Genomic DNA, 21,844 nt, shown 5'->3' with positions numbered 1-21,844 from the left:
TCATAGACCCTATATCTATTATTTATAATATTTATATATATATATATATATATAATATATATAATATTTAGCATTTAGTTTTTTTTATTTCTCTCTCTTCATCATCATTTTTTATCTTCATCTTTCTCTTATTTTCACCTCGTTCTTCGTCATTTATCTGGCGTGCTCGTTTTACGAAAAATGCTCCCGTACACTCTCACGATTATTCTTTGAAAATGTGCACGTGTAGTACATCGAAAGGAGGGGGGCCCGTTCCTCGGGCCCCCGTCCCATCCCATTCCATCGTGTGAATTCTTTTTTCGTTTTCTTTCCATCGTACACTCCAGAAGACTCTCTTTCTCTCTGTATGTATATATAATATATATAATATAACTGTTTGTAATAATTATATTTTGTTTGTTCGCTTACGAGCTAATAGTTTTCGTGCTGCCGACCAGCACAAGTTTGCGCGCATTTTTATATTCTTACGTGTAGTAGATTTTTATTTCGCGTGTATATTAGGTGTGTTGGTGTTTAGTGTTTCTGTGTAACAAGTTTTCGTGTTCGTTTCTCTCTGTGTACTCGTGTATCACTAACGTAGTCGACGGGCGACGACGAGCACCTCTCGCCGTGCCGCGTCGCGCCGCACGATTTCGCGGATCAGACCGTCCGTTTTTCTAACTTGTTGCGCGTTTGTCCGATAAACGGGAAGGGGATATAACGTGTACGCGTATTTAACCAACGAACGTACGAGGATTAGCTGATCCACCTGGCCGCGTTTACGCACATATCAAGACGCGTTGTTTCTCGCTTAAACGTTACGGGAGCTAAGATTAAGGGTACCTTAAACTGGTTTCTAGGTATGTATATATGTATATATATAGTTTAGTTTGTTGAGCCTAGACCGGCCGCTGGAACGAGGACGATTTTGCTTGTCTCACCTATCCAGCTTGCCCGAGTCTACGTTTGGCTCTTGTACTAAAAAAAACCATAGTACTGTACGCAACCTGAAGTCATCTCGACTCGACTCGAGGGACGACAAGGCGCGCGTTGGTTAGCAGTTTCGTTTCGATATATTATGGCACGTTTCAGGGGCGATGTGGAACAGCGGTTGTAACAATGCGTCCTGAGAATTCTGACAGAGCGACTCAACGAAACAAGCAATATCGCTCGAAAGAGAAAACCGGCGAGCCGTCCTCCGACGAGCGACGGCCCTCTCGTTCGGCGAGCGTCGTCGTTCTAGGAACTCCAGATCCAGGACTCGAGTAGGAACAACGTGATCCACGCGAAGAATTTCGCGTGCCGCTAGAAGATCATTGCCACCGCTGTTCTCGTCACGCACCGTCCAACGGATTTCTAGATACGTATGACCGTTATATCCTGCCCTCCTTCTTCGTTCTCTCGAAGAGAAGAGTTTCACGATTGGCTCGACCACGACGATCTCTTGGAATCGTCGCGCGTTAACCCAGTGAAAATAGGATATTTTCTCGAGAATCTGAAAAACAATCGTTCTTTTTCAGACTCTTGATAATTAGTTAATTTACTGGAATAATTCGTTTCTACTGCTGAGACAGGAGTAATTTCGCGGATGACCTCACTTGGACGCCTTCTATGTGTTAGAATCGACGTAGAAGACGATAAACGGTTCGCACTGTTCATCGTCCGTGTACGTCGTTCTCTTTACACGTTGTCAGAGTTACCGATCATATCGTCGGCCTTCCTCTTGATACCACGATCTTCAGGATGCTGCTGCTGCTGTTGTTGTTGTTGTTGGTGTTGCTGTTGCTGCGATTGGTGGTGGTGATGATGCTGCTGCTGCTGCTGCTGCTGCTGCTGGTGGTGGTGATGCTGCTGCTGCTGCTGCTGCTGATGTTGCTGTTGCTGCTGCTGCTGAAGTTGTTGTTGCTGCTGAAGACCGATGCCAGACGAACCTTGTTGTTGTTGCTCGTTGAGAGTTATTGAACGTTCAGCGCCTTGAAGAGGTTGCTGATTGAGTCTCTCAACTTGCTGCAGGCCCGTCTGATCCGACGTCCAAGGGGTCCATTCGTCTCAGTAGTAACTGAATTTTCATGGTTGCTGATTGTTCTGTTGATTGACGACGTGCTGGAGAGTGAAACTTAGGGCTCGAGGATCACCGTGAAGCCTCAGGGCTTGTTCTAATCGCTGTTCTTGTAACCGCAGCGCTTCCCCTGCGAAAAATGTTGACGGTGTTACGTTGTTTGCATTACGTGTTATCATGCTGGAGTTGCAGAGAGACTAATTAAGCGTTTATAGGGAATTTAACGGTGTAAGAGCGCACGTAACAGACAGAATATGGCACTCGTCACGATATTCAACGGATAGAAGGCGGCGTAATCTCCGCGCACGTTGTATTTCTTCGATCGTCTTGATCGCGATGCATAAAGGTTGACTCACCGAGGTCAGGCGGTAAGGTATCTTGTTGAGACATCTGCTGGTTCGTGTGATGTCCAGGCATGCCAGAGGTGCTGCCTCCGTTATGCTGTCCCAAGTGATGCCTCACGTCACCGCCAACCGCGGAACTGGCTGCCGCCGCTGCCGCTTGCGACACCTAATATCGTAGCACGAGGAACGTATATCCATTTAATTTGATCGACGACGACGACGACGACGACGACGACGACGACGAAGACGACGACGACGACGACGACGAAAAAGAAGAAGTAGAAGAAGAAAAAGAGGAAAAAGATTGGACGAAATCGGGAGGAAGAAGGCGTGTACTTACAGCCAGCCTGAGCGCGGCTTCGGCTTGAGAACGCAGTAAGGCTTCCGCCTGGTGCATTCTCAGAGTCTGTTCTGGTCCGGTTGCTTGAACTCCCTGTTGTTGCGGTCCCGTTGATCCTTGCGCACCACCGCTCATGTCACCGTTGTTTCCCATCCTCATTGCCGCCGCCAGGGACGCCATGTCCACCGGCGACAGATTCGGCGACACTGAATTTTGTAAACCTGTGGATCGTGAATGAAAGTCATCTCGGAGCGCATCGAACATGGCTACGGCGATCGATTCGCTCGACGCGAGTTTTAATAATCTCGTTTGCGTGCCATCTGGCTCTAAATCGGTCAATTGTCGGCGATCGATAGCCGTTTGAAGACGGAGAGTGCACGCTATGCGTCGTAGATAAGCAAAGAGTAACGTAAAAAGGGAAAAATATAATTATAAATCAAAGTTTATCGGCAACGGTTGTGTAGAACGAACGAGAAGCGTATGTATGTTTCAGATGGAGCGTCGTGAGTCGTCGGGTCTCGATAAGAGAGCGGTATCGACGGCCTTGGCGTCGAGCCGACACAAGCGTTTCTATCGCGACGATTCTTTGGACCGATCCGGTCGATCGATCAATCGATCCGGAATACGAGTAGATCGCGGAACGGCGATCCTTACCCGCTGACACAGCGGCGGCCATCACTGCCATACGTTGTTGTTGCGACTGCATCTCGTCGTGGTATTGTTGCGCGGAGCCTGGTTGACTTCCAGCACGTAGCATCTCGCTCAGCTTGTTGCCACTCGGCCCCGGCGACGCCATATTGTTGTTGTTGTTATTGTTGTTGTTGTTGAGCAGACCGGTACCTGCGCAAAAGTCTGCTCTCGTTAGTACGCTTGGCGGTGGATTTGCAGGATGGTGGGTGTGAAGTCGCGCTACACAAAACTATGATCTAATCGAGTTGTTATTATATTCGATACACATGTACGTATAAAGAGAGACGAGATTATAAAACGGAGTGAGCTTGAGCGTTCGTACGACGAAATTACTCACACAAGAATTCGTAGATGATTTATTTTACCCAGATAAAGCGTAATAATGTTTACTACAATACACAACTCTCGCTGTGGTATTTCGAAGCTCGGCGATTGTTACTTAGAGCGTATAATGATACATATTTCGACAAACGTGTATGCGAAAAGGTTGTTGCGGTTCGGTGTTAAGATTGTCTACTCTAAGATATTCACGACACTCTAACGATTATTCCAGACGACCATTTGCAAGAAGACGAGGAACAAGATCGGGGAGCGTACCAGGTTCACTACCGGCCGACGACAATCTTCCGTTTCCACTGCTGCTGTCCGAATGAGCCGACGGCGAAGGGCACATCGGCGGTTGTTGCAAATTTTGTGGTCCGCCTGTTTGGCTTCCCAAAACACCCAATCCCGCACCTGTACACGAGAATCGTACATGTGGTTACGATGGTTGTCGTTCTCAGATCGTTGTCGCATCGTTTTCCTATCGTTTCTGCATCGTTCTCGCATCGTTTTCGCATCGTTTTCGCATCGTTTCCGCGCTAAACAAGAAATTACGATAACACCTCATACCTAGACTCGAAGACGCAAGGATTTCTCTCTCCCGCCTCTCGGCGGCGGCGCGACTTAAAACGTATTGCGCCGCAAACTGATGCTTGGGGTCCATCCTCATGTGCTCCATGTGACTCAACAAACCTTAACAGCAAAGTAAATCGGTCTCGATAGAGTCTCGGTTAGTTGGACAAGGCTTAGATACCGATTAAACGAACGTTCGATAATGCCATTGAAACGAAACTGATAATAGACGGCAAACACGAAATCGATAAAGAACGGAAAATGTAATATAAGCATGATTGATACATGATTTCTGTAAAACGAAGGATTATACTTACCGCTCTCGTGAGTGAAGACGGCTTGGCACACCGAGCACGGCCACATCCTGAGGCTTGTGCTAAGTTGACTGGTCTCAGGATGGCAGGCCAAGTGTTTCCTAAGACTACCCTCGTTGACGTAGTGTTTTCCGCACACTGGACACGGGTGGTTGGCGGTCCGTCGCTTCGCTAGGTAAACCCCGGCAACGGAGGTTGTGCAGTCAGCGGAGGGAACAATAGGGCGACACAATTTCAAGGTCAATGCTAAGCAGGATAAAGCTTCCCAAGGAACGAAAGCCACCTCCTCCATCATCATCATCATCATCATAATCATCACCATCATCATCATTATCATCATCATCACCATCATCATCATCATCATCATCATCATCATCATCATCATCATCACCATCGTCATATCACCACCATCCTTATTATCATCCTTCTTCGTTCTTTTTTTTCTTTCATTATCATCATCATCATCATCATCATCATCATCATTATCATCACCATCATCTTCATCATCATCATCATCATCATCCTCCTTCTCCTCCTCCACCACCTTATTTCTCACGCATTCGCGTGTACATACGCGCGTACGTACGTCGACATTCCAGTCGACCTCGAAGGCGAAGGGAGAATCCTTGCAGACACGGATAGCCGAGGATCAGGAGAGCACTGACCTCGGACGCACCGCGCGCTGCTTCTGCCGTTGCTGGCTCCCTTTCACGAGCGAGGTCGTCGGCCCAAAAACCAAGATACACACGCACGTACGCGCGCTTGCACGCTTATAGACGCACAAAGAAAAGTTCGACGAATCTCTCTCCCCCTCTCTCTCTCTCTCTCTCTATCTATATATCTATCTCTCCCTCTTTCCCTCTTTCCCTCGCAGTCTTTTTCCCTTTTCCTCACCTTGCGGGGGAAATTTCGTTCTTTACTATTCAGTCCGTTTCTTTTCCTCCGTTTCTCCGTTTATATATTAATACGTTATATATTTCTATATCACTGTCATCTTTTCTCGGTTTCTTTTCGGTAGAGAGAGATCTATATATATATACACACACATGTATTCGTATATATATATATATATATATATGTATGTATCGGTATTGGTGTCGTCCGTACGGACCGTAGTAGAAAATTCTATATCTGTTACGTTTATTTTTCTATAGCGTTGCATTTCAGACGAAAGATGGGTTATTTACGTCGTGTACGTATCTCTGTTATCACTATGAGAAAAGACACCAGGTCGATACTGGCACTTTGGCTTTTTTCCGTAGTATCTGTTACTTAGAAAATGATGGAGGAAACAAGACACGACGCGTTGGAAAAAACGGCATGCGGTTTCGTAAAGAGATTCTCATTGACTTGGCGCACGTCGATCGTTCTTCTCTGTACGTCTATCTATACGTATGCCCACACACTTAACAGAACACGCACAAAAGTCGGAACGAGACACCCTTTTGAAGCACCGGTTTTATATTAGCGAATAGTAGTACGCAAAGTATTAGTTGGGCGAGTGCGCTAAGTGCTACACCCCCTTTTTCCGTTGAGCGAAACAGTACGAAGAAGTGACAGGACAATGTGTGCATATCGCCCGCGCCAAAGCAAGTTCTTAGGTGGGGAATGTGAAACGTACTTAAATACTAAGGACGAACCACCCCTCGTGTCTCGAGGAGCGATCGTTCCACCTCTCTCGCTTTCTCTCTCTTTTAGGCTTACTCGCAATTAAGGGGCACCCTCGTTACGTCTATCTCCGTTCTTTCTTTCTCCTTGGCGGAATTCTCGCGAGAAACCCTCGTTAGCTGGTGTGTTAGAAAGGACGGACGGACGGACGGACGGACGGAATCCCCAGCAAAACTCGGAGACCACGGGGAAGAGCCGATCGTAGAGAACTCGAAAACGTAGAGAACCTCTTGCGATTAACCCTAATCTCGATCTAACGGAAGAGATCTATCACTTTGTTCGTGCACAATTCTATGCGCGATTCTCCGAGCAGAGCACATATATACGTATGTGCATATGATGGCCGTTAACGGGCCACTCTGCTCGGAAACGTAGATGGTTGCCGCGGTTAATTCCAGTTTGACCAAATTTCTGCCGCGACTCGTGAGCGCCGATGCATCGAATCGTCTTTGCAATTTCGTCGATTTTCTCTAACGGAGCGCACGGTTTTCGTTTGACGGAGTGGACCGATTGCGCGAATAAGCGGCTCTCGTGTACGCGCGTCCCCATCGTCTACGAGTCGTTCTCCACCGTGGTGTCTCCCAGAAACGGAAGCGCAAGAAAAACTAGATTATCGCGCCGGAATAATCGTGCGTTAGTCGACAGACAGATATATCGGTAGCGTTAGTGCGTAAAACAGATAGATAGAACAATAGATGTGTGTTTACCCATGTGCGATACCTATAAGTATATGTGACAGAGGGACAGAGAGAAAAAAAGCAAGGAGAAAGAAAGAGTGAAACGGACGAGGTCGAGGGTGCTCGACTATCGTAGATACTTACTGGCAACGCCGGAGGCATTCGGATCCTTGTGGGTGTGCTTCATGTGCTCCATGAGAGCTTCGCCACCGAGGAAGAGTTTGTGGCAGACAGGACAGCTGGTTGCGTTCGGGCCGCCGATCAGGGCGGCGTGTTGCTGGAACACAACACGCTGTTGCAGCTCCTTTTTTGGGGGCCGGAAGAAGAGGAACCGGAAGCAGGCACACGCGGCGCACCGGTAGAGAGCCGACCCACAGAATACCACCACAGAGTCGCGAACCAGAAGCGCAGGACAGGCAGCGCACAGAACAGAACGATTGACCAGTGAGAGTTGGGATACCGATTTGCCGCCGCCACCACCAACTACATTTTTGCAAAAGGGGATTCGCCTCGAGTGTCTGGCAGAGGGGACGTTTAGGGCAAAGATTTGCACAGGATTTGGATGGGTATATCGGTGTCGAAGCTGACGGATCGCCAGTTGTATCGTTACATAGGATCGCTGCAAGGAGTTGGACGTCACGAGATGGACGATCGATTCTTTGCGTGGTTGCGTCGCGACGGCAGAAAAACTAAGCGTTTCTGCCGCGGAATCGTGGAGTGTGATGTCACGGAGTCATGGATGGGCGACGGACAACATGGGACGGAACATGGGACGGAGAAAGCAAAGCCCAGACAGACGAATTTATAGAAGCGTGAGGTCCGGAGAACGATCGGAACGAATGAACGTGATCGAGAGCTGAGCTGATTCTACAAAAAACAAGGTGAATATTTAAGAGAAGAAGAAACGAAAGGAGAAAAAAGAGAAACGAAAAAAGAGAAAAAGAAAGAAGCCACAACTTTGGTAGATGATGGATCTCCGATCGATCTCGCACGACCTCACAGTTGAACGGGTATGCAAAGCATAGATCAAATGACTAGCTACGACACTACGACACAATTGCGATGGCCTTTGTCGCTGTTATCGGTTTGATCGTCGATTGGTAATTGTTGCAACGCGTTTCTTTGCATCCGATATGATCGAGGATTACAATCGACGACGGCTGACAAAGGCCATCCTTTAAACGGATAATATGAAGAGAGTAATGAACGAAATTCGACGTCCTCGTTGCAAGTATCTGTCTTCGTCATTGGCGACCTCGTGTTAGCTACAATTTCGCGGTCGTACGGTATTGATCATTCTTTCTCTACGTTTGTTTTTTTTTTTTTTTCTTGCCATCTCATCTTATTTCTCTCTGTGTTCTCTCTCGCACACGCGAAGGTCGGTTTACGCACACGAGGCGGTAGGGGCACGCGCTGAGGAAAAACATGGCGGTCAACCTTGCTCGAAAGAGTGCTTAAAACGGAGAGAAAAAGAATACGAAGAGGGAGGAAAGAAGAAGGAGAAGGTGGGAGGAAGGAAAGGCTAAAACGAGACCAGACGGCAATGACCCGAAAGTTTTGGGGTCTTTACTCGGCTCGTTCCTTTCTTCCTGCCAATCCTCTCCCCGCCGCAGCCGCCGCCGCCGCCGCCGCCGCTGCCGCCTCCCTCCCCCTCTCCACTTTGATGCACACAACGCATCCTCCTTTTTTCATCTTCTCCTTCCTTCTCTTCTCCTTTTTCATCGCGGCGAGTCGTCCTTCTCCCTTTCTTTCGTTCTTTCGTTCTTTCGTTCTATCGTTCTTTCGTTCTTTCGTTCTTTCATTCTTTCCTTCCCCCTCTCCCTGCCTGTCTCCACGGAACCGAACCGAACCGACCCGAACCCGTGACTTTCTTTTTCTGCCGGACCTGGGACAACCGCGACCGAGTTGAGACCGTCGACCCAACGGAGAGGAGCCCCGAATCTCGGGCAGGGCCACCAGTTTAAAATAACACCAGGCGTCGTTGACCTACGTTCAGCCTTTTTCTTACCACTACCTCTCCCCTTCCGAGTCTTTCCTCGTATCGCTAGTTTTCCGCGAATATTATTTCGCCTACCAGTCGTCTCCACGTTTCCTAGCCTCTTTGTACCTACTTTGTTGATACTTCTTGTCGCCGATATACGCTGATTTTGTACTATTGCTTGAAATCTTGTCTAAATCCGGCCGATCTACCGTTTCGTTCGAGACAAACGATATAGAGACCTTAATTGGTCGAGATATTTACACCTGGTTCGCGAAGGCTTGCTTGACCTCCGGGCCAATCGGCGGCCGGGGAACAGCCAGTGAAACAAAACGGGAGAAAAATATCGCGACAAGGAAGGTTGGTGGACGTGCTGCGGCGTCAATGAACCCAAAGTTTAGAGGATCCTTGCCCTCCTCTTCCTGCCCAGTAAACCGCCTCTTCTTTTTACTCGTGGAGAAACACCCACGCTCGCTTGCAATCGTCGTGTTCTTCTTTGACGATAGGCGATATTCTTTCCAAGGCACGCCTCCCGGTTGTTTTTGACGGGCCAAAGCCCCGGCGTCCTTCTTTCTTCCCGGACCTAGGGCATTCTCGAGCCGGTTGAACCGATACACCGCGAAGAAGATGCTGTACGTCGACGTCGCCGACGCTGCCCGCTGCCTCTGCCCGCTGCCTCTGCCCGTTGCCTCTGCCCGCTGCCTCTGCATGCAAGTTATTCTCGGAGGGAGGCTGCGGTCCGTAGGTTCGACGCCCCGACCTGGCCCAACTGGAAAAAACCGGTTTCTTCGTTGCGCTCTTCCTTTTTTGCCTGCATCCTCGCTTTTTGCACCGCGAATACCTCGACTCTCCTTCTGCTACCCGCTCTCTTTCTCTTCGTTCCTTTTCCTTGCGCTCTCTGTCTTTGTCCTTCCTCTCTTTCTCCGCGTCGATCTTCTCTTTTCTCCTTTCTCTTTGCACGCTGGTACAGCAGGAGAGTGGTGCAGCGTGGGCGAATCCCCAAGGGACTTTATGATTCGCCGTGACCAGATTCATCTCTGCTCGGCTGTACGCGGTTGCTGGCCGCGAGCTCAGCACACCTATTCCCAATTCCACGTTTCCTGGTCCCTCGAACAGGCTCGATGCGTTTGAATCGATTATCGCGAGATCGAATGTCGCGTTGCTGTCGATAATCTCGACTGTATCGGAAGCTTGGTTTTGTCGCTTTACTTTCGTTTCCGATAGACAGGGCAGCCTCGTTACATTTCGTTTCTTTTCTTCTTCTTCTCCCTCTTTTTCTTCTCCTTCATCTTCTTCTTCTTCTTCTTCTTCTTCTTCTTCTTCTTCTTCCCCTGCTTCTCCTCCTTCTTCTTCTCTTGCAACGACGATGCTGTTCAAATCGCATCTTTGTCGTCTCCGTTTCTAGCCTAGCTATTTAGATAGAGTTATTCGTCTGGTCAAACTCTTTGGTGCGTTTAAAGCCAAGCTCTGGTCAGGGAGTGGCGTAAAAAGGAAGTGGGTGTGAGCACACGCGTAGCGATGCGTGACGCTAGGCTCGATGGAGCCATTTTGTGTTCACAGAAAAGGGACCATCTTTGATCGGCTGGAAGAAAATCAGCGCGAGAATGACGATCCGTCGCGTTCTATCGTATCCGTTCGATAGTCGGCACGTCGCTCCTCTTGTTTCACGCGTTGTCCTTTGTTCGTTGCCCGTTTTTCTCTCCTGCCTCTACCGACGATATCGTCTCGGTATTTCGCATCTCGATAAAAGTTTCGCAAAGATCGAAGCGAAACAAGCGACGCGCGGCGGGTCCCTCTGTCTCCTCGGACTAAAGTGATAAAATCCGAAGGTCATTCACGAGGCGCGCAATTCTTTTCGCGTCATTTCTCTTTTTTTTCCCAGCCGTCTCCTTTCCTTGGCTTTTTCAGCCGCAACGAGGCCGCGAGCCTCGCCGACAGACAACCTTCGTACGATACTCGGTTACACCAACGAACCAAGTCTGTAAAAGATATTCGTTGACCGGTCGTCGTCTTGCTCTTTCAGTGTCGGTTCCTTCGGTCTGATACTTGGAAACGGTTTGTTTCGCAAGCGTCAGAAGTTATCGTATATTCCCTCCTCTCTCTATAATTTCTCTTCCTCTCTTCTCTCTCTTCTCTTTCTGCTCCGCTTCTCTTTTTCCCTTCTTCCGCTTTTCCGATTCTTCCCTCGAAAATACGAGAATCACGTGGTCGAAAGAAAGTCTCGTTTCGTTGGCACGAGGAAAGGTACACGATTGAAAGAGCATGACGCGATATGAAATAATCCGCGATGGGACACGCGTGATCTCTTTCATTTAAGAACTGTTTGATTTCATTCCCATTCTCCCTCTCTCATTCTCTCTGTCTGTCTCTCTCTCTCTCTCTCTCTCTCTCTCTCTCTCTCTCTCCAGTGGTCTATTTCCTCTTTTGTGCCACCTATCGCATATTGCTGCAGGCCGACGCGTTTTTTGGCGTATCACGCGCTGGTAATCCACGGGTTATGAGTGTCCGATCACCCCCGAAGAGCAAAAGGAGGAAAGGCGAGCGGGGTTCGAGAGAGAGGAAAAAAAAAAAAGAAAAAGAAAAGAGAAGAAAGAGAAAAACGCAACTACCGGCGAAGGGTCGAGGATGCAGCTTCCCCCCGCTCCCCCCCGCTCCCCCCCGTGTTGTACCAATAGCAGTTTCGACGCGACCCTCTAACGTTTTCGTTACTAGGAGAGCGTAAAAAAGTGAGGGGTGTTGCACAATGGGCAGAAATCCCACCCCAGCCGAATCGGAGCGGGAATGATTTCATTAGGTTTCGGTCGGCGATGGAGTGTTGTGTGTACGGTACAGAGACGAGAGAGAGGAGAAAAAGGGGGCCCGCTGAGGCGGAGACTGTGCAAAAAAATTAATATCGAGGGGGATCCGAGACCGGGGGAAGGAAAAAAAAAATGGTCGGAATAGACGAGTGGAGATCTCGTTGATTCGAGGTAGATGGTTGGGGCCATCGGTGTTCTCTCGGTGTTCTCTCGGTGGCGCGAGAAAACGATGCCGCGAGAAAACGATGCCGCGAGAAAACGATGCCGCGAAAAACAAATACGTCGAAACTGCTCGGAAAAAGAAGTTTCGGACCGAATGGCCCGGTTTACGAGACGCTCCGCCACGAAAGGCACGCGTCCCACTTTTCTATTTTAACGCCGTAAAAGAAGCAAAGAACGACGAGGTCCTTCTGGAGACTCGCCAGGCAACGATGTCGCACCGGGCAGGGAAGTTAACGTTTGGAGGCGCGTGGCTGACAACAGGCGGGGGTAGTCGATCGGGGTGTTACCCGCAGCGATGGGCGAATCGTTTGATCAGAAAACGCGTGTATAGGAGCATGTGTGTAAGAAGTAGAGATTGCGTGCATCCTGTTTCCCAGGCGATTGGCAGGCTTGGATCGAAGGACGACTCTTAGACCGTACTTGGCGAGGTATCGAGCACACAGGGCGCCACGAACAACGCGAGCGTGAACGTTTCTGTTGATATCGATGATAAGATGGAGAAACATCGGAATCGTTAGATCGTGCGTATCGAGGCTCCTAATGTAGCCAATTATCACGGAGGATGCAGAGGACGTGATCGATTAACGAACGCCAGATACTAGACACGTGGAGAACGTATATCGAATTTCCTCGGAGTTTCATCGAGTTTAGGGGTGAAAATCGATCGAAAGAGAGCGAGCCGCGGTTTCCTCGTTACTGTCGATGGGCAAATGAAACGTGAAATTTTGCAAGCATATCGGAATTACACCCGAAAGGAATTCCCATGGGCTCTCCCGTATTTTGACCCGATCATTTTACCTTTAATCGTTGCCATGGGTACTTGGAACACTGCGACAAAGAGAGACCAGCATGAAATGAAGATCAATTTACATTAATTCGAGACAATTAAATATCGTTTAGATTCAGTTGCATTTTTCAGAATGCCCACATTCCAACGTCCCTTGCTTGACACAAAGAATATAAACAAGCGTTTCGTTCGCAATTCGACGGTGCTTTTACGCGCGCGTTGCAATGTTCTGCCGGCTGTTCCGACGGCTGTTTCGACGGTGAAATTTCGATCGTCGAGTCGCGGTCAATTTCTTGATCGAAAGAAGAGAAAGAGAAGAAAAAGAAGAAGAAAAAACAAGGAAAAATATAAGAAAAGAAAGAGCGAGGAAAAGAAATGTGTATAAAAGATAGGGAAAGCAAAGTTAAAGAAGCAGCGTAACGGACGCGGCGCGGCACGGTTTTTGAAACACGGAATAACGAATCCCCGTGGCGAGAGGAAAAATAAATCTAATGGCTAACGAGTTTTTACCGAGCTGCGCGCTTGGGCAATTAAGAAGAGGGTAGGGTAGAGAGGGGCTCGATGGGAAGAGCCCGGAGGTGAGTCGGAAGAAGGTCGAAGGTACGAGAAAGTACGCCAGCAGAAAGGGTTGTATCGTGTTGCACGACATTCAACCCCTTGTACCGCTAAACTACGGATAAATACGAAGGCTCTGTGCCACGCAAAAGTGGGTAAGACGTGACGGAGAAGCAGCGAAGAAACCACAGACACGGGCGAGTTCGCAGTGCTTTGACATTTCGTCGCGTCTATATACTTTTTCTCTGTCGTCGCGTTGAAAAAGAAAAGAGGCGCTCGACCGAAAAGGCAAAACGAGACGGGCGGACGATCCGTTCGCGATTGATTCGCGCGATCGGACAAGTCTGTGTCCCTGCGTCGAATGGTCGTCGTCTAACTGGATGTCTGCGAACGCGTAAAGCTCGCGTGAATTGGAAGAAACGTCGGCCCGTTGCTCGGCTGGCTCGAAACAAAGAAAGGGATAACACAGTTCATAAGACGCACGAAGGAGGCGCAGAGGGAGGAAATCTAAGTTTCTACGGCTGGCTACCGATCGTTCCGTATAATACATTTACGCTCCGGCCTATTATAATATCGTACTCGGAGTGTATTGTCTTTCTCGGCCGGGATAATGTTTCGTCGACACGCCAGGCCTCGACCCAGAGTGTAACTCTTTCGTTTCCCCTTTCTCTCGCTCTCTTCCACTTTCGCTTCTTCTTTCTCCTTTTTTCTTCTTACCGTTTTAGACAACGATCCATTAGCTATCAGGGTAGTTGACGAAGGGATGGGACTAGATAGCCTGGAATAGCGAAAACAATTTCAAGAAATCTGCCCTGGCGAAAATTCGATTAGCCGCGCAAGATGGGCTCGAGCTCTCTCTCCATTTGTTTCGTTTCGTTTCGTTTCGTTTTATTTTCACCAGGCGGACGAACTCTGTTTCTGTCGCGCTGGCGGCTTTTAATTACTTCTCCGCACTCTCTCGCAAGATTTCCTCTCCGTGTTCCTGCTCGTGTTTCGTGTTCGTGCTTCTTCCTCCTCTCCCCTCCTCCTCCTCCTCCTCCTCCTCCTCCTCCTCCTCCTTCTTCTTCTTCTTCTTCTTTTCCTTCTTTTTCTGCTGCTTCTTCTCGTCCTCCTACTTCTTCCACTAGTCGGTCGTCCTCTTCCTCATCTCGGTTTCTTTTGAACCGGGACTCGGGCGCTACAAAGACGCGCGCTGAACGCGGGCTACTTTTAACTCGAGCCGTTTTCATCCCCTCGCACCGACTCGCGAACCGCTGTATCTCTCGTTATTTTATTAAACGCGTTTGTCGGTGACTGTCGGCGACGACGAACACGAGTTGCGCGTGTACCACCGCCCTCGTAGGTGGAAAGTCGAATCCCTGGGACGGTTCTCGTGGAGATTTATCGGGTCACGGAACGGGGGGGGGGGAAGAAGCCGAACGCTTTAGCCGAGGATTAGCTTTCAATTAAAAGGATCTTGACGAGCGGAGCGTGTTAAAAGAAGGATATTTATTGCCCAGGAAGCGGCGTGTAACTCGGATTACGATCGCGTGGCTCTCTTGGAAGCACCTGATTCTTCGCCGTTTTACGAAACAGGCGTTAAAAAGGTTCTGGATAGAAAAACGCGTCTTGGTTCCTTCCTTCCTTCCTTCCTTCCTTCCTTCCTTCCTTCCTTACTTCCTTCCTTCCTTCCTTCAAAGAGGAAGCTGTCGCGTTGCTGCCGCGCGTGCCGATGGACAAGCGCGGGCCAAATCAATCAGACTCGACGCTATGAAGGGCGACGCGCGTAAGGGCAGACTCGACGATTCCGTCGGTACTCGCTAGAGCGTCGTTCGCACGTCGATCGTACAGTATCAATGGAGCGTATAATCCGTTGGAGTTTACCGCTTCTTCTTCTTTTAGACCTTACGAGCTTGCAAGGAGATTGTCAGTTTACGACTGGTTACGCAACAGGCTTGGTCTAATTGGACAGGGTAAAAAGAACCCGATTGGTTCTTCACTGTGGCGAAAGAAGCGCGAGAAGCGCGAGAAGACAAGCAAAGAGAAACAAGAGAAAAGACCGAGTCACGGACGGCTCGACAGATGCCTTCCCACGTTTTTTCGTCAAGACATGTGCCTGGCGCGGCGAAAGGGTTGAGAAATTCAGTTGGCCGAGCGAACCGGGCAAAAAACCACCCCACGGTACAAGATTCCTCTGGTAATCGCTACGTGCCGCGATTCACTGCCAGGGGTGAATTCGATTAAGCGTCGGGGACGCGATCTTCCTTCCAGATGATTCGATTTTTTTCTCTTTCTCTCTCTCTCTCTCTCTCTCTCTATTTCCCTGTCTACGTCCGATCTGTAATGCACGTTGCTTCCCCCGGCATTCGCGGTTTTGTTCTCCAAACGGGACTGACGCGTCAACGAGCACCGATCGTTGGTCGTGTCCCGTTGCTCCTTAAACGACGATTTCTCGAGTCACGCTGGCTCGTTGAGTTCGTACGAAACGAACGTGTCTCGATGCTTGCTTCTTCTTGGATGGTTTTTTTCTTTCTCGTCGAGTCGTGGCGTGCTACCGGCCGTCGTTGGACGAAGATCGCAGTGACGATATTGCAGGGACGGTTAGCGATCGATAATGGGCGACAGAATGAAGGCGTGTGTCGAACGAAGGTTGGCCTGTATCGCCCTGCGAACTGCCGTTCAAAATTCGAAGCGGCTCGTCGGTGAAGAAAAAAAAAAAAAAAAAAAAAAAGAAAAACAAAGGAACAGAAAACCCACAACCAAAGCAGTCCCAAGCGTTACGAAGAAACCCAGCGGAATGATCTAAGCTACTGTTAGGATCTTTGTCTATCGTTGCGACAGCAGCAGCAGCAGCACGCGCGGGGACTGTCGCGTCGTAGAGTTACGTGGCACTTGCGAACCGGGAGCGAAACTCTTTGGCACGGTTTAACGCGAGAGCGGTGTCCCTTGTCTCACGATCCTACGGAGATAAAACGAAACATCGATCTCGTCGCGGTGGCTCGAAACTGCTACGTTACCGCGTTTTAAAGCGCGATCAACACGCGTTTTACCGTACATCGAGTGTCTGGCCCCGCGAACGTGGAAAACCGATTAAACGATATGCCGGCTTTCGCGCAGCAGATCGTTTGGTCTGTGACGTTTAACAAAGTTGCGTACGTATACATGATCGTAACGAAGAAAAGAGCAGGATGGAGCCTATGGTAGATAAGACTGAATCCGCTGAGAGAAATGGTTCGGACAGAAGCGTGACCCGCCACCATGTGTGCATACAGAGAAACGTGTTCCGTAACACGGTTAAGGAAAAAACTATGCGTAATAGCGTTTGTCGGCCGACAGAAGAGCGTCCAGCGGAGTTTGGCGAGTTACGTTATGATAATGCATATAGGTAATGTACGAGTTACATATCGCACGTGTACAACCGTCTGATTGACTTTCTAGACTCGGTTCTCCGGATCTTTCCGACCATGGTTCGATTATTATCGTGTGCGAGCACCGCGTTAAGTAGCCAAAATGCCTGTTGTTGTTGGACGTCGGATTTGGTACATACATGACTGACCTTCGACGTGTGGGTACGAAGGCTGGATTCTGTGGCGAAGCCTTTGCCGCAGATGTTGCAATGGAACGGCCGGTTCTTCGCCCGTTCCACCTGAGCGTCGTGATTTCGAAGGTGTTGCTGCAAATTCGATAATTGAATGAATGCCCGCCCGCAATCCGGTAGATGGCACTTGTACGGACGTTCACCTGCAACAAGAAAAGTTTATTTCGTACCGTGAATCGGCGCACGGACAACATCTATCGATAAAACGATAACGATAACGATAACGATAACGATAACGATAATCGGCCGTGCGTCGGTGGCGGAGTCGCGACTATGATGGCGTACCGTAGTACGACGCGAGGTTTCAATTTCGTCGACGGGTTAAAGAAAGAGGAAAAGAGAGAGAGAGAGAGAGAAAAACGAAGAAAAGAAAATCGGACACGATCGCATCGATAGAAGCAAATCGATCGGCAATCGATAATCGCAACGCTATCCGTGAAAGCGTAACGATTCTCGAATGGGTGATTAATCGTGAAACGCGTATGAGATACGAGAACACGGTACGAGACAACGTAGGTCGCCGGTCGAATTACTTTTTTCCGGGGACGTGCAACAGGTATCAGCGGCCAGATTTAGGGATGAGCGTAAAAAATGCCACTCGTTTTAAAACGACCATTAGAGTCGCTGTTTTAACAGCCCGTAACCAGCACCCTGATTTAAAACAATGAAAGCGTATCTGTTTGTCGGCTTTTTTTTTTTTCTTTCTCCTCCACTCTGTTGGCGTGTATAATCGCGCGACAGAGTGGTGATTCGCCCCGAATCCTGGTTCGCTTCGAATCCCGGTTCGCCGATCGAACCATTGGTTTCGAGAATTTTTAATCGACGTGGTACGCAACAGATTCGTATTAACGAGCAGAGGGATCACGGCAATTTGTAGGAGTTAATTCTCGCTATCCGACCTAACTTACGCGTCAAGCATTTATGCAGATTCTTTCCTAATTATTTTAAAAGCCGATTAATATTAAACCGGCGATGTTAGCGGGAAAACATCAGTCGGAGCTCTCAAGCTATTCCATCGATTGGCGTCGAAGGAACGGTGCAATTTTTATTACGCTCTCTGGTTCGTTGCTAGCCCGATGCTCGCCCGTTGCTCTATTCTAATTCCCACAAGCGATTGGCTCAATTTAACTTTTATTAATATCGACATTCTTCCCCGATCCTTTTTACCCCAGGCACTCGTCCTTTTTCCTCCTTCTTGTTTCCTCTCCCACTCTCGCTACACTTGTTACTTCCTCGTTAGACCAGATTCATCTTTTATTCAGTTCGATCGAAGTTTTAATAAAAATAACTCGATAACATCGTCCACGTTTCTTTTTTAATATCTCTGGCTGCGCTATCTCGCTGGCATTACCCTTGCAACTTGAAGTAGATCAAATTCTTCAGAACGAATACGCCGTGATACACTTACTTGATATTTACAGATATATAGCGGCAATATCGAAATTGTGCAGAGAGAGAGAGAGAAGAGAGAGAGAGAGAGAGGGAGCAATTCTTAAAGAGAGGGTCGCGGCGTAGGTCCTTTAATAAGGGAAAGATTCGATTCTCCTCGAATAACGGGAATATAAATTTGATATCCGGAATATCATCACGGGACTGTGAATATATATGCAAATTCGGGTCTACTTTACGAGCGCTGTTAAAAAATTTGTTTCACCTACCAAATATTGGGACGAGAATTATACTCTGGATATTTTATCGTAGAGATCGTACGAAGAAACGAAAGAAACCTTTAGAGGCATATTTGTTTGTAGCTAATAGCAGAGACGGTTGCGGACAGGCAGACAATTATTTTCTCAGTTATCCATTCCGAATTCTTTGTCGCTTTATCGTATCGTCGAACGGCGAAGATAGCGCGAGAAACAAAACACGATCTCTCGATGAACTTGTCATCCGTCGCGCAAAGTTTCTACGGTAGTCGTAATATTTTCCTTATGCCGTACATGGCAAATTAATGCGACAAAACGATAGAGGGGAAGCAGCGTAAAATTTATTTATTACGCGCCGTTGCACGATGAATACATCAATGTAAGGTTCTGCTTTTATCGGCGAATGGAAAGGGAAATAGAAGGAGAAATAGAGAGAGAGAGAGAGAGAGAGAGAGAGAGAAAGAGAAGGAGAGATAGGATGGGAAAGAAATTGAAAAGACGAGACAGGCACGATGTAAGATTGGAAAACGCCGCGTAACGCGTGGCAAAAGTTATAGCCAATACGTAAACTATTACTTTTACGAGCTTTACTTTATCATTTTTATAAGCTTGGCCAGGCGGCCGTTTTACGAGTGGCGTTTATTTAGAAGCCGTGTACGCGCGCGTAAAATTTTATCGTGTTTGCATTTTCTGAAACACGCCTGTTTTACGCATCGCGTACGAATTTATCAAATATGCTTTTTTCGAATGACACGCAACCTTTTAACTTATAGATGCGCGTATATAACTACCTGCTGTCTCGGTGATACACCGTTTCGAGTTCGATTCGAGTTCGTTCATTTTCTGCCGTACGAAAAACGCCTATCTATTCTTCTATTCAAGATTTCGCGGTTTCTTCTACCAGCGACGCTGCGTCCTACGTTTCGGTAGCCAGAACGATTTTTAAACGTACGTGGTGTGCCCGCGTGTCGATGACAAGCACGGACGAATTGACGCCATAGCGATAAATAAATAAGGGAGGGTGCCCGTGTTTAATTAACACATTGCGATTCTTTTACCACCGATTAAAATGTAACGTCGGTTAATTGCATTCGATTTGGTTAATCGGGCAAACGATAATAATCCGCAGGTTTTTTCTTTCAGAGGGAAAATAACGCGGCGGAGATGGATGCGTTTTGGCGGACGCATTCGTCCCGATGCTCTTTTTACTGCTCCCGGTTTAATGCCTTTCCGCGTATCTCTCGTGGCGACACTAAACATGCATCGACATTAAATTTTACTTGACGACCGTAATTCCCCGACGGTGTATAACGTCATTACATTCATCACCAACACTAGCTCGGAATATCAAATGAGAGTGGCGATATATTTGATTATTTGTCAGTGGTGCGGTTTCGCAGGCGCGTGTATCTCGCCGCCCATCGCCGATCCGCGGGAAAATTCCTCGCACGTTTTTCCACGAATTCGGTCACGCGTACCTGCGTATATCGTACAGCGCGTGTGCACTTTTTTTTTTATCGCGCGATACGCCTCGTCGTCCACTCGTCAAAATCACCGCCGAGCTTGCAAAAGTAGGTAGAAAGCTGGGAAAAAGCTGGCACGTGGTTGAACGTGTGAGTACGACACACAGCTTGGATACGTTCTCCTCTCTCTCTCTCTCTCTCTCTCTCTCCCTCGGGCTTTTCTATCTGACTGTGTCCTCCTCTTTCTCTTCCTTTCTCCCTCCAGTTCTCTTCGATGCTCGTATACACCCCCTCCCTTTGCAACCCTCTTGCCTCGTCCGTGGAAACGGCGAGCCCCCTCCGGCTTCGTAGCACCGACCACCCAGCGGCCCTCCACGGCCCACTACACGTCCACGGCAGAAAATTAATGTCCCCTGCAATCCATGTATAATGCATTCGCATTTCGTTGAACGAACAAATGAACGCACCGCTAGAAAATTTACGTCCTATCTCTCTCTCCCTCCCTCCCTTCCTCCCTCTTCCTCCCCACGTATTTCTCTGTCCTCCTCCTCCCTTCGCACTCTTCTTTGTTTCTCTCGTGAGATCTTGCGCGTGTGCAACAAGCCGGCCCTGACCAACCCGTCGTTGCACACACGTTCTCTCTCGCTCGCTCGTTCCCTCGTTCCCTCTTTGTCTCCCCGTCGTTCTCTCTTTCTCTCGCCGTTTTCCCCTCCATTCCAGTTTGCCATCATCGAAATTCCGGCTGGAAATCATTAAATTGCACGCACTCACACGCACGTGCGTTCTGCTCGCGCTGCGATGACCTCGTCTTTCTGCCCTCCTCTGGTACTCGCCCCGTCTCGCTCCATGATGCTCGTCGAGCTATTCGTACGAGCGATACCTTGAATTTCGCGACACGGGGGAGAGCGAATACATAGTTGCCGGGGGAAAAATCGGGGATGAGAACGCTGCGAGCCAACGAATGGAATGTTTGTATATCGCGATGATATTTGCCGTGCGCGCGCCCCCTCCGCTTCGATGACCGTTTCTCTCGCTATTTCCCTCTCCTCTCTTCTTTTTCTTTCTTTCTTTCTTTCTTTCTTTCTTTTTCTCTTGCTTTGGCTCTTCCGTTTCGTCGAACGACCGCGACCCGGGTGGAAAATCGAAGGGAGGCGAAACGTTTTTGGCGGCTCTTGCCGTGCTTTTGCATTCAACGACGGAATCATCGGCCATGTGAGGAGGATTTCGAATTGCTGGGATCTGTTAAAAGTTATACCGGCGTTTGACTGGCGAACGAACGGGCAACAGGGCGGACCGCGCGCTGCTTGGGTTGGACTGCGAGGCTAGAGGGTTAGTTGGACGTGGAAAATTGACGGCGGAACCGATGCGACGTTGATTACGTTAACCTTGGTTCAATCGGAAAGTATTTGTGGAAGGGCGATGTTACGTCCATTTTCGTGCTAATTAAAGTGCGCTTATCCAGGATTTGTTCCGGCAAAGCAGCCAGTTTAAGAGTAATTTAACTTTGAATGTGGATTAAAAGCAAAGCACGACGTTGATCCTCGATAGATGCTATTAATTCCCATCCGCACGCCGGAATTATCGATAGCATTCGGAACGACGATATCTCGCGGGTCGTTGGAAGAGCGGTAATCACTTAGAACGATATAAAAAGACATTGATCAACCCTTGAAGCCGCGATCCTAGCCGTCGTGTATTAATTATTGCAACGATAATGCCGAGTCATTACGGATTTAACAATCGAATCAATGATTACAGTACCGTAGGCTATTAAACAAATTACGGTAATGTAACGAGCCGAATCGGTCTCTCGTAGCAACCAGTTGGTTCGCTTTTATACCCGTTTTATCACC

General features: G+C 48.5%; 1 protein-coding gene across 8 annotated transcripts in view; it reads right to left on the bottom strand.

Annotated features, from left to right (window-relative positions):
• Positions 1–2,012: 2,012 nt before the first annotated feature.
• dati (zinc finger protein datilografo) overlaps positions 2,013–21,844 on the bottom strand; it is a 59,311-nt gene continuing 39,479 nt past the window's right edge. For 2 of the 8 annotated variants that reach the window (XM_076623520.1, XM_076623514.1), the window contains exons 4-13: positions 16,841–17,025; positions 12,762–12,791; positions 7,110–7,269; positions 4,624–4,791; positions 4,304–4,426; positions 4,010–4,147; positions 3,377–3,574; positions 2,723–2,943; positions 2,395–2,548; positions 2,013–2,168 (exon numbers count right to left, since the gene is read on the bottom strand). In XM_076623520.1, the coding sequence (XP_076479635.1) occupies positions 2,047–2,168; positions 2,395–2,548; positions 2,723–2,943; positions 3,377–3,574; positions 4,010–4,147; positions 4,304–4,426; positions 4,624–4,791; positions 7,110–7,269; positions 12,762–12,791; positions 16,841–17,025 (1,499 nt within the window). In that variant the 3' untranslated portion in view covers positions 2,013–2,046. Of the gene's footprint in view, positions 2,169–2,394; positions 2,549–2,722; positions 2,944–3,376; positions 3,575–4,009; positions 4,148–4,303; positions 4,427–4,623; positions 4,792–7,109; positions 7,270–12,761; positions 12,792–16,831; positions 17,026–21,844 lie in introns of all 8 variants that reach the window. The other 6 variants (XM_076623513.1, XM_076623516.1, XM_076623515.1 and 3 more) reach the window with 6 other exon arrangements.

This window comes from Bombus vancouverensis, chromosome 12 (genome assembly GCF_051014615.1).
Source record: "Bombus vancouverensis nearcticus chromosome 12, iyBomVanc1_principal, whole genome shotgun sequence".
In the NCBI taxonomy this organism is placed as follows: Eukaryota; Metazoa; Arthropoda; class Insecta; order Hymenoptera; family Apidae; genus Bombus; species Bombus vancouverensis.
The sequence above is the reverse complement of the archived record's forward strand: the minus strand, read 5'-3'. Positions and strand labels throughout refer to the sequence as shown.